This window comes from Thermobia domestica, chromosome 12, assembly GCF_964235325.1.
Source record: "Thermobia domestica chromosome 12, izTheDome1.hap1.1, whole genome shotgun sequence".
Classification (NCBI taxonomy): domain Eukaryota; kingdom Metazoa; phylum Arthropoda; class Insecta; order Zygentoma; family Lepismatidae; genus Thermobia; species Thermobia domestica.
The window spans coordinates 111,864,303-111,882,390 of NC_137465.1; the positions used below are offsets into that span (position 1 = coordinate 111,864,303).

The 18,088-nt window shown below is 34.8% G+C and overlaps 1 protein-coding gene across 1 annotated transcript; it reads left to right on the forward strand.

Annotated features, from left to right (window-relative positions):
* Positions 1–619: 619 nt before the first annotated feature.
* Positions 620–1,132, forward strand: LOC145666072 (histone-lysine N-methyltransferase SETMAR-like). The gene has a single exon (XM_081733169.1). The coding sequence runs from the start codon at positions 620–622 to the stop codon at positions 1,130–1,132; it is 513 nt and encodes a 170-aa protein (XP_081589295.1).
* The last annotated feature ends 16,956 nt before the right edge of the window (positions 1,133–18,088 follow it).

The window sequence follows — 18,088 nt, forward strand, 5'->3', positions numbered from 1 at the left end:
CAACGGGGAGAGGGGGAAGTTAAAAACTGAAATTGTATTATCAGACTAAATGCATTACATAAAATGAATTTAAAAGGTATAACTCCAATTTTAGAGTACAAGCATACTGCTATTTTTAAAAATTTAACTTTAAAAAATCACAGGAAGTTACATTTTTAAACTAATACAAATTACAATGAACAGATGTAACACACAAAAATGCAATTCAGATAAAAAATACAAATACAAATTAGACTAAATAAAATTATTATTAATAACTGTGAAAATACATCACAAATGTAGAAAAGCTATATGCAAATTACAGCCTAAACGAATCAAAATATGGAATGCAAAATAGTACAACTGCAGACTCAATGCTATAGCAATACAATTTTAGAATTACTGCAAAAGTGTTACAACTTTAAATTCAATGCCAAAAATATTATACATAGGTTGGATAAAAAGTACTGGCAACCCTACCGGCACGCGCCAGTCTAGTGACGGAGAACCGCGAGGAGGCAGCACCGGAGAAGACAATCTCAGTTGAGGAACTTAGGTGAGTGCGAACGCTGTTGAGTCAGTCAGTCAACGAGAGCAGTGGCGTCAAATTGGTATCGCGAGTGGAAGCGCTCTAAACACAATGTTCACTAAACATGAACAGCGTTCGTGGATGGAAATTGAAGTGGCACGTGGTCGTAGTGCACGAGAATGTTTTCAGGGACTGCGGGAAGCCTGTGGTGATGCAGCGTTGCCATACCGCACCGTAGCTCGATGGGTTAAAGTGTTTCGTGAAGGCAGACAGAACGTGGAAGACCGCCAACGTTCTGGACGACCTCCAGTGGACAACATGACAATTCTGCTCCTTGCATCCTTGCTGGACGTGGATAGAGGGTGGACTGCGCGTGAGTTATCGGCAGAGGTTGGGGTGTGCCATAAAACTGTGCTTCACATTTTGAACGACATCCTGGGTTTTCGCAAAATTGCAGCACGTTGGGTTCCCCATGTCATTACCGAAGTGCAGAAATGGTACCGATATGCACTGGCACAAGAATTGCTGGACCGCCACCAGAGGGAGGGTGACAATTTCTTGGGCAGGATCGTTACCATTGATGAAACCTGGGTTCGATCCTACGAACCATGTTTGAAGCGCTAATCCAACGAATGGAAGCATCCCGGTTCCCCTCGGCCAAAGACTGTGCGCCCTAGTCAGGGAGGAGTGAAGGTGATGTTGATAGTGGCGTATGATGTCCAAGGGGTTATCCTGCACCATGCTGTACCAGCAGGGCAGACTGTCAATGCGCCATATTACTGCACGTTCTTGCAACACCATCTGCGTCCTGCACTTCGGAGAAAGCGACCTGATCTTTGGCACGGACCCCAATCATTTTGCACGACAATGCACGCTGTCACACAGCTACCGCCGTAACGGACCTTTTACGTGCCTGGAACTGGGAGATTCTGGAACATCCACCATATTCGCCGGATATGAGTCCCTGCGATTATGACCTGTTTTCCAAGATGAAGCAACCACTTCGCGGACAACGATACAACACCAGACAGGCCATCCTCAATGCCGTAGGGCGGTCTCTGCGAGACATCGCAAGAGAACAACGTGCTGACGGAGTACGGCGCCTTCCATACGTGTGGCAGAAGATTGTGGATATGGGGGTGATTACATTGAAGGAATGTAGAATGTATTTTCCCTTCTAATACAGTCATTTGTAAATTATAACAATTGTGCCATTACTTTTTATCCATCCCTTAAAATTTTATTACAACGTCGTGAGAAACTAAATTTTTCCTAAAAATGTTTGCGACTACATCCCCCTTAGAATACACATTTTAATCAACGTAACTTGTTCTCCCGTGGCTAAGCGGTTAGCGTATCCACCTTTGGCGTGGGAGATCCGACGTTCGATTCCCGGTGGGAGCTCATGTGGTTCGGGTTCCATGTTTTCAGTAGATCCACGTCTCATGTAGCCCCGCTGCTGAAATAAAATGAAATATTTTAGTTTAATGGCAAACGATTAAGCCCTGTAGACTAAGGAAGACGATGATTAAAGCAACTGAATGATGATGGAAGAATTGGTGGAATAAGAAAGTGGGAGGAAACGGAGTACTTGAGAAAACCCACGGACATGATGTGCACCACTTAGTGACAACTTACTTGGCCGGGGAACGAACCAGTGACCCCACGCACCAGAGGTAAGCGCTTTACCGCTGAGCTACAGTGCCTCACTACTGAAAAGACGCTAAACTCAAAAGCAAAGCAAATCAGGCCCGTAGCCAGCCCCAAAATGTAGAAGGGCTCGGTGGATGTTAGGGAGGCCATTCAACCATATTATAGTTCATCACCATATTATATGCCATTTGCAAGCCTACCGTGAAAATTTTAGGCGAGGCAGTAAAAATTTAAAAGTGGCACGGCCCCCGTGTCCCCCGTGGATACGGATCTGAATCAAATCAAAGTAACATGAAACACTGAATTCGAAGTAGGTGTTAATAACTATATCAAAAATAAAATAAAATAAAATAAAATAAAATAAAATAAACGGTTCAACTGTTTTTCCCTTGGCGTGATTACAAGATTCTTGTCATTTTTATATAATAGACGTATTGTGTCAATAACATAACGTTGCGGTTTAAGAGCTTTTTTAAGTAGAGAAAACCTTAACAGGGGCATCGGCCCCACCCATCCCAACCGTGTGTGCTTCCATAAAATTCGGTTATGTTGTAGGTACAACTTACGGGAAATACGTTTCGAATTTTGTACATCACAGTATCTTAAAATACCCTTAAGTAGATCTTCGTTATTTAAGCTAAAATTACCTTTGGCAACGAAAATAATGAACTAAGACAATCAAGATCGATTCTCTCCAATTATAAAATATATTTAAAATTTGCTGTAATTATTACGAATTTATTTGAATTACATATGCTCATTTTAACATATCATTTCCCTTAAGAATTGTATAACACATACTTTTGTTTAAAACTAACAGTTGCATAATATTGTTGACGAACAAACTAAGAGTGACTAATTTCTACTGCTGGTGCGCTCTCGTTTTCATTAATTTCTCAACTGAATATTCAATTGTGTATGTGTGATTGCAAGAGCGGATCCAGGGAACAGGAAAGAACTGGCTCTTTCGGGCTTTTACGTACTTGACCTACTAACCCATTATGCAGATTCGATTTTAATTAATAGTTAAAAGTTTACGCTTTATATGTAAAATATCAATGTGAGTCCAACTGCCACATCAAAGTGCTAAACATTTACATTGTTAGTACTCTTCTTTGGTACTCTGAATCAACCAACAAGATTAAAAAGCAAGAGGGCGGTTCGCGAAAGAGCAACGTACAAGATTCACGTTCTCCAAACATTGTCACTCCTTAAGAATCGTCCCTTCCAGAGAACAGTGGTTCAAAAAGAACCATGACTCCTGAAGAACCACGACTCCCGAAGAACAATGACGAAAAACGACGCCCGAAGAATCATGATTCCCGAAGAACCACGAATCCCAAAGAACAACGACTCCCAAAGAACAACGACTCCCAAAGAACAACGACTTTCGAAGAATCGTTGCTCATTTCTAGTGAGAAACGATTCACTTACTCATCCAAAAGCAAGGATGTTATAAAATAGAGGATCTGCCCATACAACAAAATCGTGAAGCCATAAGTCATAGCTTCGCCACACCTACTCTGCCCACTCCGCGCCACTAAGATCGCAATGCTTCGAGCCAACAATTATGGCGGAAGCGAGAGTAGCCAATCAGACGTGCGGGTTTAGATAATGCTCGGTTATTTTTTGGCTTCATTGAGTTCACATAATAAAGATACGTATGGCAGATCCTCTATTTTATAACATCCTTGTCCAAAAGAGTTAGTCAGAAGAGTCGGCTCACTCGCGAGCGATACATCACTACATTTGTGAGTACTAGCTCGTACGTAATACATTAGTATATAGATACACAGAACTTCTAGTTTAGGTCCTGATTTAGTTTAAAATTTGCTTCTCAGACTTTGAATGCATCTAAAAAAATACTGGCAATGTCTTAGTGTTTCTTCTTTATGAAGATCAGTATTGAAACTGCAAGAAATAGTAAAGTCCTAGCACCTTCAGTTTTACTGGAATCACAAGAGTCTAAATGAAATCCACCCACTGGGGACAAAAAAATCGATTTCAGAACACTGCTTTTCACTATTTATTGCCGTTTACATGTCCTATGACGAATAACGCTAAAAGTAAAAATGTTTCATTCCTATTACTTTCGGTCTGAATAACGCATAAATGGACGAGAGGGGCCATATTATTTTGACATTGAATAAACCCCAAAAATCCGCTTGCTGCTATCACTTACCGTTTTTACTCTATGGAGATGGATATTGAAACTGGACGTAGTAATAAGTTTCTACAATTTCTGGTTGCATGATAGAGATGTTGGTAAAGATTCTTTATTTCATTAGACGCTGAATCTATTCCAAAACACCTTCTGTTGCTATCTGTTCTGGTTTTTGCTCTGTAGCTAACAATGTTAAAGCCAGAAATGGTTAAATTCTACCATGGTTAGGTTGAAAAGAGGGTTAATGAATGATATGGAATCTATAGTTGGCATTCAGAATCGATTCCCTAAAACTTCTTCTCGATTCCTCTTATCGTCTCTGATCTGATACCTGTCGACGGACAGACAGACGAACATAGTCGTTCTATAAGACTTCCAATACTTACGCACAGCATAGTTTGAAAGTCTCATAAAACTTAAATACATATTTATTCTCTACTACACATTAAAATGATGTGGTTTGTATTCTCAAAATGTTCTTAGAGCTCCCTCTTAGCTAAGCGGTTGACGGTGAGACCCGGATTCGATTTGCAGTAGGAACTCATGTGGTTCGAGTTTTACCTTAAGCTGTATGAGGTACACGTCTCATATAGACTCGCTGCTGATAGGAACACTAAACTCAAATCAACTAACCTTTTCTAATTGATCGAGTGTCATTTTCATTCTCTTGCTATTATTACAATTCTGATGGATGTAAGATACGCGTTATACAGAGAGTAATTTGATTGGGTTCCATATGGACGAAATGGAAAAGTACAACATAGGGCAAGTGCAGGACAGAAATTTAAAGGACGCACACACTGAAGCAGTAGTGTGTCTTGTGTCTGGTAAGTAAATAGTCATGTGTGTGAAATCTAATGATACTGAAAGTGAGTCTATTCTACAAAGGCTACATTGTATTACTCTCCGATGCACGCTTCAGGTATTGCAGCATAGTTAAACCATCTTATGAATCCTAACTTGCTCTTTGATGTTCCCCTGTGAGTGCCATAGTGCGACATGCAGTGGGATTCCCTCACTAGATATTGTATACTAAGTAATCGAGAATTTACATACATGGCCTTATTAGAATGCGTAGGGATACATTGAACACCCCTACCCTCTGATGTTATTATGAAGACGTAAATGACTATTGCTCAATATAAGAAATGTCACAACCTTTACAAAACATTTCATCATTAAATTCATTTTTACTTAATCTACTAATGCATTGCATTCCAATTCAAATTTTGCCGTTTTGTCGCGCCGTCGTGTATTTGTAAATGTGACTTATCATTACCATAGGTATTCTGCCATTATTGGCAGGTCGGTTGCTGCAAATGGGAAGCTTCCATGCTCTACTGTCTTCCGCTAATCTCTTCGTCTTCACGTACATTTTTCTGTTTTGATATCATCCATTACTTGTAGTCTCCTTCGCCCTCGCCTTCCCTTTACAGTACTGCCAGCATACCCCCTCTAGCACGTACCTCATGATACATTTTCTTTTTATCCAATGTCCCAACCAGTTTCTCTTCCTCTTCTTAATAATATCTAAATTGTTATTTTCTCCCCTAGCATTTCTAACACTTCTCATTCGTTTTCCGCTCGAACCAAGTAATTCGCTAAATTCTTCTTCACACCCACATTTCGAAACTTCCAGTCGTTTCTCATCATTTTTGCGTAATGTCCATATTTCTGATCCATACAGTACAATATTCCTCACGAAGCATCTTATGAGTCTTTTTCTGAACTCTATATTCAAGATCCCACAAAATAGTATTTTCTTCTTTCTAAAGGCTTTTTTCACCATTCCTATCCTTGCTTTTATTTCACGTTTATATTTCATATCGTTACTAATAATACTACCTAAGTTTCGAAAACTAGTCATCTGTTCTATTTTCCCCTCCAACTTCTATATTTGACACTGACCCCTTCGTTCCAATCACTATGGCTTTTGCCTTTCTAACATTTATTTTCTCTAACACCATCTCACTTTGACGGTCAACTTACTGGAGTGGAGCTATATAAAAATGATAGAAAATGACCGGTATCAGACAGTGCTTCAGTAATAACAAAAACTAACTAACATAGACTAACGGAACATATTACTATTTTTTCTTATTTTAACGTAACGAAGCAGATAATTGACGCTAGTAATGTCTAAGGGATGAGACCCTACACAAATCGATAAATCGAATCGACCTAATTGAAATGATATAGGTGAATGTGAAATCTTATGTATAGTTTACGAGAAGATCGACAAAAATATTTTTCTAGGCTTAAAAATTGATGTTACATAAGGACTACGTAACATATGAATATGAAAGTGATACTAATGTATGCTTTCATCAAGATATTCACTGGAACACTTGCAAAATTATTGTATATAGTGTGGTTGATAAAATATAGTCTCAAATTATGATTTACTCTCAAAATTTAAATTTTGTTTAACCTTAATTTTGTCTGAAAACAAAGCTGAAAAATTTACAATGTTAAAGGATACATTTTCATTTGTAGTTTCCGAAAACAACATCAACAAAATCAATATTTAATGCGCTAGAATATGCCATTTGTCACCGAAAATAATTAACATCTTAAATTTTGCCAGTTATTTAAGCACTTCATATGTTTTAAGAAAAAAGTTTAAATTAATTTTCAGAAGTAAGTTGACGTCTTGTTATTGGCCACATTTAAGGTAATTATGTAAAATAAAAACAACATTCAGAGTGAGGCGTTACTTGTGGTTTCAACAATCTTCCGTAGATACTCTTTCCTTCTTCGTTGCTGCTGCTGACTGTAATAATTGAGTTTACGTCACTAGAAGATCCTCATTATATGCCATTTTTTACCAACATTTTTTTCACTTTTGTTATCCACCTTAGATTAGAAGCCCCTCATACTATTACAATAATGTTATTAACTGAAGAGAACAGTAAACACACAGGCTTGAAATGCAGTGCTTATATGTATATGTATATCTAAATATTATTATTTTTAAAAGTGCATGTTCTTGCCTCAGTTCTGGGAAGAGTATTCTTCATTAGAAAATATCAAGTAGTACGTATAACAGCATTTACAGCTTTCCCTTTAGTTTAGTTTGAAATCACTCTCTTGCTAACGTTTCTAGAAACTATTTACATATTTTTATAAAAGAAATAATAAACTCTAAAACGGTGTCTTCCCGTACTGCCTAAAGGTCCTCCAGCACTTTGTAGAAAATATTTACTCCCGTTCTGCCTAATCTATCGAGACGGGGAATTCTGTGCAGTAAGGGATCTTTTCTAGGGAATTTTTCTTTAGTAATTCTAATAGATTCTGTAAGAAGAAAAACTATTTCTTCAAGTTCCACCATATATTTTAGATGTTATTCTACTTGTTCTTCTCGGAAAAATGACTAGATACAGTTCTGCTATTAGCAACGTTATTCACGTCTACTTTAGTAAAGGTGTGATTTTTAATACTTACAGAGAAATGGAAAATTAATTGACTCAGTTACAAGAAAGTCGTTTGACATTGTAACTGAAACGAACATAACATAAACTTATTTCGGTCTAATATCAAGTCATTTCACAACAAAATTTTATTCAGTTTTCCAGTAGTTCATTTCCACCATCCTAAGGCTGGCAGTAACTAAAAGGTTCTACAGTTCACATCCTCAAGATATGTTTGGCCATATATTAAACAAAAAATTCAAGAGGGTGCATAATTCGGTCTGTTTTCTTTTTCTAAAAAGAGCCTTTGTCTTCTACTCACAGCTCTTTTTCCGGCATCACATCTATATATGATCAGGTGCTTTCTCCTCTATACATGATTCTGTACTACACACAATATGTCCTACTTATATTGTCAAAAAAAAAAGGGGGGGGTTCGATGGCTCACCGGTATAGCGTTCACCTCTGGTGCATGGGGTACATGGTTCGAGCCCAGCTACAACTAGGTGAGCTTCGTGGTGGACAAACACCGTGTGCGTGGGTTTTTTCAATGTTCTACCGTTTCCTTCCACTTTTCACTATTTCATTCATTTCTCATCATCACTGTCTCCTTTAGCATTACCGTGGGACGTAAAACTTAAGGATGTCATTTCATTTCATTTATACTGTCAATGTAAATACTAAGAATACTAAATACCATATATCGTTAATATAGCCAAAACAATTTAAATAAAGATCTCATCATCGCTGTTCTAAATGTGAACAGTATGCAACCACATCTATGTAAGCCACCAAGCCTTTACATGTGATTCCAGCCTTGTTCTGAATGATTTGATTTTCTGTTCAACTGAAACCCCCAACTACGTCACTCCTCCTACATTCTGGTTATAATTTGTTTTGTTGGTCGCCAAGGCAATTGTAATAAGCCTAACGGATTTAAATGATTTATGAAGGTATTAAAGTTTTAAAAGGCAATGGACTTCTGAAATTATATTTTATTTTCTTTTAGTTATATGACCGTGTCCAGAACGGAGGATGAGGACGAGTGGTTTTCAATTTAAAAAGAATGACACGAAATTACCTTTTCTAAGACAATTTCATGCTATTGTTAGCTTGTAGTATCAGAAATTCGAAGTTAACAGTAAATTGGAACTAGGCCGATTCATATTCAATTACGCCAAATAATTGAATATGAACCGAGACCCTCCTTGGTAAGCTGCGAATTGATATGAATGTACTAATCATATTTCAGAGTGAATCCTAATAAAATGGTACCGTTAACTTAAATTACCGTATTCATTATTTTCTTCTATCATGATGATGCACCACCTCATGTTTTATTCATTAGGCTTTTGATGGTAACTCTGTTAAATGTTGATATTTATGGACTTCCAAGTTTAAAGTAATTCTGTTGACTTATCATAGATTAGTAGTATCACACCAAAACTATCTTATTACATATTCCTAAATTATACTAAACACTAAAGTCAAAAGTCAGGTACTGCTCACTACTAATACATGTTGAATCAAATAATTCAATTCCACAAAACATTTTAATAGACGAAATATTCATTTTAACATACAGAAAAAGATTGGAAGAAAAGAAAAAAAATGTATAACAGAATATAATAAAATTCGAAAGCAAGATTTTAAAATTTTATCATTCGCAAAACAGATTTAACTAATGAGTTTTAAGAAAACGGTGTTACATTTGAGAATATTAAAGTATCCAACACATCGGTAACCAGATTATTAAAACATAAATGCAATTAATATACATAGATATATTACACACTTTAGAAAGTTTCATAGCTTTTGCGTATGTGAAATTTAATAAGCACGTCTAGAAAACAAAATCTGTTTCTTAGCTCCACTATCAGTGGGGCATTACGATTGATACTATACGAAGAATGGTTGATAATAAAACGTCCAATAATGAACCACTTCCTTTAAGATACTTGGAAGGGTTTCAAGTTAGCAAAGTAACGAAAAATAATAATAATAAAACAAAATCCTTGAAGAGGTTAGGATTAATTAGAACGTTGAGTCTCTTCGCTCACATCCACTTAAATCTTAAATCGTTTGATAAAAAAAATCTATATTGGGTCCTATCTCGATTAGATCGTAGTTCAAAATTTCACTAAGGGTACACAGCACACTTTCATAATTGTATATATATATTTCCCTGCTTCTGATCAGCGCTCCAACTGATCTGCTTGAAGGAACTATATCGGTTTACTTATTTATCCGTATCATACCTGAAGAAAATTTGATTTTCACACAGAAATCATAAGTCTCATCCGGGAATAGCATATTTAGTCATTATGAGGAATTTAAATGGTGGATTGTAGTATCAATTATAACTTCATGAACTAATATGTTTCTGCTTCCACTTAACATAACGACCACAAAAAAAATTCTTAGATCAGGATATATATATATAGAGAGAGATATCTGGGACAGCTTCTTAACTTTGATTTCACTAAGTTGGAAAGATATAATTTGGTATTCCTGAGTGCTTGGTTTAGTATGTTACTATATTGCTTGCCACCACTGATTTTTTTTTTTTTTTTTTTGAAATCACTATTTCACTGAGAAGTTGATACATAACTATGTCTCTTCACCCAATTTACAAAATTTTAACAGTATTGAATGATACGTATGCACAAATATCGTACTTGAATTGTATTAAAATCAGCAAATATATATTTACAAAAAAAAGATCAAACAAAATATGGCTAGCACCCCAGATGGCAATTCGAACAATGTACTGGTAGGTCGGGACTCGACAAAAATCATGTAGAATCGGTAAATAGAGGGCTAACTTTACATTTCTTTACTTATTTCAAACATTTCGTAATGATTAATTATATATTTTTCATCGTAACGTTACCATTCCCTATAATCATATAATATATGCATCACAATTCAATTTTATTTTCAACCCCCTTTCCGCTGCGTACAACATATTTACATAGAATGCTCTGTGGCGCTAGGAAGCTTTACTTCATTATATATGTTACAAAATTACTTTGGGTGAACAAAATTATTAAAACAAGGCTACTTCAAAATTAGGTATATGAGTAAAAGGAAAAAAAACATAGTATTTGTAAGATCAATAATTTTCTCTAAATACATTCAAATGTATCGACAACTGTAACAAATAGGAGGAAAGAAAGCAAAATCAGGTGGTATATTGTGATTCTTCCTACACAAAATGGGAATTTGCACTCAGCTCAACGAGGAAATACGATGTCAGTTATGTCGCAAGAAACCGGAAAGAAAAAGAAACACGTGTATTGAAATGTTAATCTGCCACTGAATAACTCAGCTCGTCATAATCCAGACACGACACACGACCGAAGAAGGTAGCAGATAGGCCCGAAACATAATCATTGAGTATAATATATATATATATTGTGTACAATACAAACCAATGTATAAACAGAAAAAAAAGTTAAAAACCACTGCGAATTGACGCTCAAACTTTTATATAGATATATTAACATGTTTAGGGAAAATAGGGGGATATTAAAATAAAGAGATAGGTTAGAACAAGAAAAAAGTCAGGAGTCAAAAGAAATTCAGGCAAAGTTAGTTAGTTGAGAATAAACGAAACTGCGAGTCATTTTTTTTTTCCAAAAACTTAGCAACTATTTTAAATGCCAAATATATTTTCCCCTACTCCAAAAATATCGCTAGCATTAATTTAGACAATTTCCCAACTCGTAGTCCTCGTTAATCATCAACACATGCATAAGTTTCATGGTATGAAGAAGAAGTAAGAAGTGGACATTGTTAGTTTCCCACGTAAAAAAAAAACATTTAAACATTCGCTGAATATCCAAACTATTTCATAAACTCCGAACGAATACCGCCCCCAAATATCGGGCGGATTGAAATGTCCCGACATGACCACTGGAATTGCTGTGTCCTAGCATGGAAAACCAAGAGAAAACACCCTAGGCATTACCCTTAGGTTCCCCGCGCTCTAGTCGCTGTAATCTGCCAGAAACGTCCATGTCGGTTACGGCCGACTACATCGGAAGGTTGGGTTTGCCTGTTTAATTTTGAAATATTCTAAAAAAAAAAAAAAATCGTGGTAGTTTTAAATGTCCGTAGAAGACAGGAAAATAGTAAAGCACTGACTCCAATCTAAGAAAATAATAAGAAATAATAATAATAATAATTCAAAATTCCGACATTTTGGGAAGAAAACTGCCAAAATCCCAAAATGAGCTCACAAAGACATGCTCGCTACAGACATGTGCCGCGTTTCTAGAACGTAAGAGGAAAAGGGAGCGGCGTGTTATCTTGGTAGTGGTAAGTCAATAATAAAGTTTGAACATCGTCTCTATCGATTTTTCCCTTGCATTTAACAGATTCCGAAAGTACGAAAACGAAATCGCAGAAAAACAACAAATTTGCATCCTCCCAAATCAACACACACATACAACACGTTGTCTACTGCACGCCAGAAACACACCACGCAAGTCAGCCGCTTGGAATAATGTTTGGACTTCGGGATAAAATATTTCTTTGCCGTTCGTCAGAGAATAAAACTTAAGTGTAGACCATAACTTTCATAAAACAGTTTTAGTTGACCATCCACATTAGTGAAATGATATCATGCACTTGTGCATGATGAAAGTGGTAGGGTAAAAAAAAATCCATATACATGAAGTGTATTTACTGATGATACCTACTTTGACACTATATCTGAACAATTGTCAGTTGTTCCATTAAGAAAGTTCACTATTATGCTGTTGGTTTCTACCTAAAGTCTAAATTTCCTTCACTACAACTTCTTACCTAATTCAACCAAATAACCTTCCTTTCCCAACGCGTACCGAATTATTCAATTTTGTCAGCAACAAATACAGTTAGCGCAAGACGCCGAAATATCACACGCACTCATTATTACACATGTACTTCCATTAATCGTGGCCTATACTCAAAATACCATGGGGTCTTTATCAATATTCTTATAAATTATCATTGGTGTTGGGCCCAAGAGTCTCTCACTTGTCGATAAAACATATATATTTATATTTATTTATTTATATTAGTATTACATTACGTTACGGCCACAGCACGGTCAAACACATTTTGACTTTATTTACTTTTACACCTATAGACCGCCACGAAACTATACTTTTTTTTTAATGTGAGTAAATGTTAGCCAGGTAAGTGACATTTACAACACGAAAACACACTCTCACTTTTCTGCAGTCTTGAAATAACTGGATTTGCTTTAACTGGATTTGCTTGAAATAACTGAATAATACTCACTCCCAACACATTAGGCTTAAATTTCTGAATAAAATTACCAACAGCATATCAAGATTAAAACTTCATATTTAAAATAACCCAAGACCACTTTTTTTTTTTTTTTTTAAGCGTATAACTGCATATTAGCAGCTACTTATCTAACTCGCCGCAGGAGTTTGGTGAAAATTGTTGTATTAAAACAAAACACTAACATTGAGCGAAGGGTAACAGATAGCACCCTAGTCGACACAGTAGACAACGATAATGCATCCCTTGCACCTGACAATAAAATTTGCACTTTTATACGTATATTTTCACTAAATGGATGTCATGGACTGAATCAAATTTACGAAAATTATCGAAAAACACTCACGGCATAATTATTTTAGTCTTGAAATTATTTAAAAGAAATGAGGTTAAACAAAACAAATAAATAATAAGTAAATACTCTAATCAATACTACATATCATGGACCTGACCTTGACCTTTACTACGACTAAATCACACAATACATTAACTAAAATCAACAATTATATATTTCCGGTGTGATACTTAACTACGGTGGAACTCTTGCCTATTGTGGATTGTTAAATGTTATGTTTTGACATAGGTCGATTTGCAAAGCAATGGTCAATTTCTACACCGAGTGGAGGGGAATATTGATAATAATGGTTATAAAATCACATGTTACAAGTTTAGGACATCTACAGAACCAGTCAAGGATCTCTGGCAGATGCCTCGCCGAAAGAACTACATTTTTGAACCCTGGTGGGTCACTTCTTTCTAACCTGACATTATGTTATTGTTTATAACTGCACAGAAATTGCATGGGGCTGCCATGATAAAAGAACAATACGCTTCATAAAAGAAATGATATACTGTTATTTTTATTGGATGAAGATACCTATAATAACGTTTCACTATTTATTTATTTTTATTTCTGTTGAAAATTCTGGATTTACGATTCCAATTACTGCAACATGGCTGCCCACATGACTATTGTTGTGTTCACTTTTGCTTATTACTTTCTGTTGTTAGTTTGTTCTTTTAGTTTCGATTTCTGCTTATTTCACTACTAGCAGCGTTCACCCCGCTTCGCTGCGGTCACCCCGGAACGCAATAAACTTTGTTACTTAGATAATTTTTACTTTTTCGCTTTCAAATTGCAAGCGCCTGTAATTTATGTTAACCCGCCGAGTCACGTGGTCATGCGGGTTGCATATACATACGTTTATTTTTACCTATGATGAACTATGGAGACTTGAATGGTCCATTATCTCAAGACACTGGTAATTAAAAATTAAAGTGATATGATAAAAACCATCTAGGGTCCAAATCCTAACAACCCCCCAAAAATGAAAGAAATCGGTTCAGCCGTATTAGCGTGATGAGTTCACAAAGGATTTGTACGTTCTCTTTTATATATATAGATTTCATACCTCTGTTATTCGTGTCTGTCCAATCCTATTGAAACGGAGCACTAATGTTATGTATAGTTTATTTATTTTCCTCACATCAAATGGCCCTCCTATGCTCACACAGGTTCTTCAAGAAAAGACGCTAACATCACAGATTTAGCGGTCTTTGTACACTATCATCCAATGGTTTAAAGGCAAAAATGCCAATAGGACCTATAACAATCAAGTTAGAGATGGGAGCGAACTACAGGAAACCGTTCTAGCGCATCTCATTGGATGAGATGGTCCCTATTTTTACAAATTATTTTCCTTCCTTCCCGTGATTTATATTGTTTGTTTATAGTCATCTATTTTACTTAAATAGAAACTTTAATGTCGAAACTAAAGAGATGAGAGTATAATAACGTGGTCATTAAAGAAGCAGTGGCGGAGAAAGAATTTAAAAAGGGGAATAAATATTTTTTTTTTTTAAATTAAAATTTAACAGGGATATAGAAAAAATACAAGTATAATTGTAATAATATTTTAGATTATTACACAACTCGCCTATATTTAAGCTTCGCGTTCCTTCGGCTTCTTTCCTACCTCCAACATTAACATAGAAACTTAATGTTCTGTACGCTGATTTGCTACTGGTGAACCCAGTAGGCAATCACCTTCAAAAGTTGCAAACTGAAACAGAATCTTAATAAGTCCTTTCCTTTCCCAATTATCTGACCGTTTGATTTGATTGAAAGTCTTCAAAAACACAAGTATTTCAATATGTGATATTAACATTTTGTATTGCTGCTATATACAGAATGCAAATCAGCTGATAAGGTGGTGCCAAAAAAGGAGTTGTGATGTAGGGGACTAAGAGTTTCTTAAGGGCCGCCTTATGGATCCTCTTATTTTGTTTGCTTAATATGTGACCAAACATATCTTGAGCATATAAACTGCAGTAATACTGCGAGCCTTAGCATGCTGGAAATAAGTTAGTGAAAATCCGAATAAATTTTTAGTGTGAAATGACTTGACATTAGAACAAGGTAAGTTATTGTTGTGTTTGTTTCAGTTACAATATCAAATCATTTTCTTGCAAAGTCAATTTTCCACTTCCTTGCAGGTATTTTTAAAAAATCACACTCATCTTTTGTAAAGTAGATGCAAATACCACTGCTAATAACAGAATTGTATCTTAATCATTTTTTCGAGAAGAATAAGTAGAATAACCTCTAAATTTGTGATGAAATTAGAAGATATAGCTATTCTTCTTACATAATCGGTTAGAATTTCTAAATAGATTATTACGAACGCAGGAAAACATCTAAGAGGACAAAACCAAGGAAAATTCTGACAGACCGGACAGCATTGAAGGGACAGAATCATAGACGCATCCTAATAAAAGGATTATTATTTTTTCCTCAACTTTCATGCATGTAAAATGTGTAATTCTTCACTTTAGTGAAATAACATTTTTTTAAATACTGAAAACCCAATAACATACATATATATAGAAAGTACCTATATTTCACATTTTGATCTTTACTTAAAAAATGTTGATCAATATTTCAGATTTAAAATAAGTAAATATTTATACAGCACTCAAAAAACTTCTATATGCTACCTATCACAAGGATGAATGTCTTCCAAAAAATCAAATAACATCACAGTTACTTTTCGTAATGAAAATGCATGTTCGTACAGTAATATGTTGAACGTATTTCTAATGTAATATATGTATAATACATAGAAGTACTCAGAACTTTTGATATGGATGTGTGTGAAAGTAATTAAAGCCAATCTACCCTTTTATTACATTTGTTTTATTGGGTTTTCATTATTTAAAAAAAGTTATTTCAGCAAATTGAAAAATTACAGATAACATTTTAGAATATATGACAGTTGAAGGGAAAAATAATCATACACGGGGTGCACTGGTACATCCAATATATACTCCTATGATTCTGTTCCTTGTATTTTTTTTTCTCGTCAGAATTTTCCTTGGATTTTGACCGCTCGGATTTTGTCTCCACCTTCGTCATTATAGCCATTATATACAGAAGTTCCAATCTGCATAAAAAGAACTAGGAGTTAAGCAGTTCGGTGCTGCATTTCCCTAAGAGATCCCTCCCCGCATAAAAATCCCTGTCTCCAAAGGTTAGGCAGAACGGAAAGTAAGGAGAAGGAATTCCCGTTCTGCCTAAAGATAAGATCATTCAAAATATTTTCTACAAAGTGCTGGAGGGCCTTGAGGCAGAACGGGAATGAATCTCTAAAACTGTTCTTTTTAAACAAAACGTACAAAAATTTTGTTTTTATGTTTGAGAATATTATACGATGTTAAAGAATTATATTTTTTCTTTCTAAATAGATACTGTTTTGTTAACAAGTTGTTTAAAGAAAAGTGTTTTCCCTTTACAACTTAACGAAAACAAAAAACAGATTGTATACTTTATATATATATATATATATATATATATATATATATATATATATATATATATATTGAGAATATAGATATGCCGTATATATATTTTACGTAACTTCTGGTAAAACTAAACAAGAATCTAATTTAAAACATAATTTAAATGTATTATACATTTTCTGAGGATAAAACTTTCTAGAAACTCAAACATACATATTTGTTTTTCCTTTGATATTTCATTGCAATTCCCGCGGGGGGACACTAAAGTATTTGTATTTTTACAAGAGTACCATCTTTCTAAGAAAAAAATCTTGTTTGTTCGTTTCTCAGCAACTATGTCCGTGTTTACATTCTGCTTTTGATACATTAATAAAAGTTAAGAGTAACTGAACAGTTTGCACAAAGGAGTACTTGCTAAAGTTACACAACCAATTTACATCTTTTATTCTCAAACAAGTCTTTTCGTGTTATTTTAAGAAGTTGTACTCTGAAATTTTATAACATATTTCCTTATTCCAAAGACTACTGCAATTCCAGAGTTACTGTATGAGCACATGTACGTAATTATAAATAATATCAATTGAATATGGATAAATTGTTTACCTGATATTAATAACATTATTATTACTACACTAGATATGATATTACGCAAAATTACAAATCAGAGATAAATTTTTCAGCCAAAGAAGAAATCCTGAAAAAAAAAATATAATGAAACATACTCTTTTATCGTATTATTAAAAGTAACATTTTAATTTTTTTTAAATATTATTTTTAGAAAAGTACCTTACAAGAGTAAATTAATCTGTATTTTCAAGCACAATTTCTTAACTCAACATGCTGATTTGTGTATTGTGTAATGATCATAACTTAAACAAATGTCTGTTAAATGACGGTTCAGAATACAGAGATACTTTTATATATATATATATATATATATATATATATATATATATATATATATATATATATATATATATATATATATATATATATATATAAGGAAACACTGAAGATTTCATAGAAGAAGTATAAATATTGTGATGAAGCAAATACAGGTTTGATAATCAAGTTAACTGTTTCAAACGTTCTTGATACATTGAGAAAAGAATCAACAGTATACATTCTGTATTGTGAAAAACTCTTACCTGATATTGTAACGACAAGCTCAAGTCAAACATCATAATATAGTCAAACTGTGTCCAGAAAATAATCTAAATCTAAATATGAATAAATGCAAATGTATTTCCTCCATAC

Excerpts from the sequence above, each read along its gene's own strand:
- LOC145666072 (XM_081733169.1), top strand. The coding sequence starts at position 620 with ATGTTCACTAAACATGAACAGCGTTCGTGGATGGAAATTGAAGTGGCA.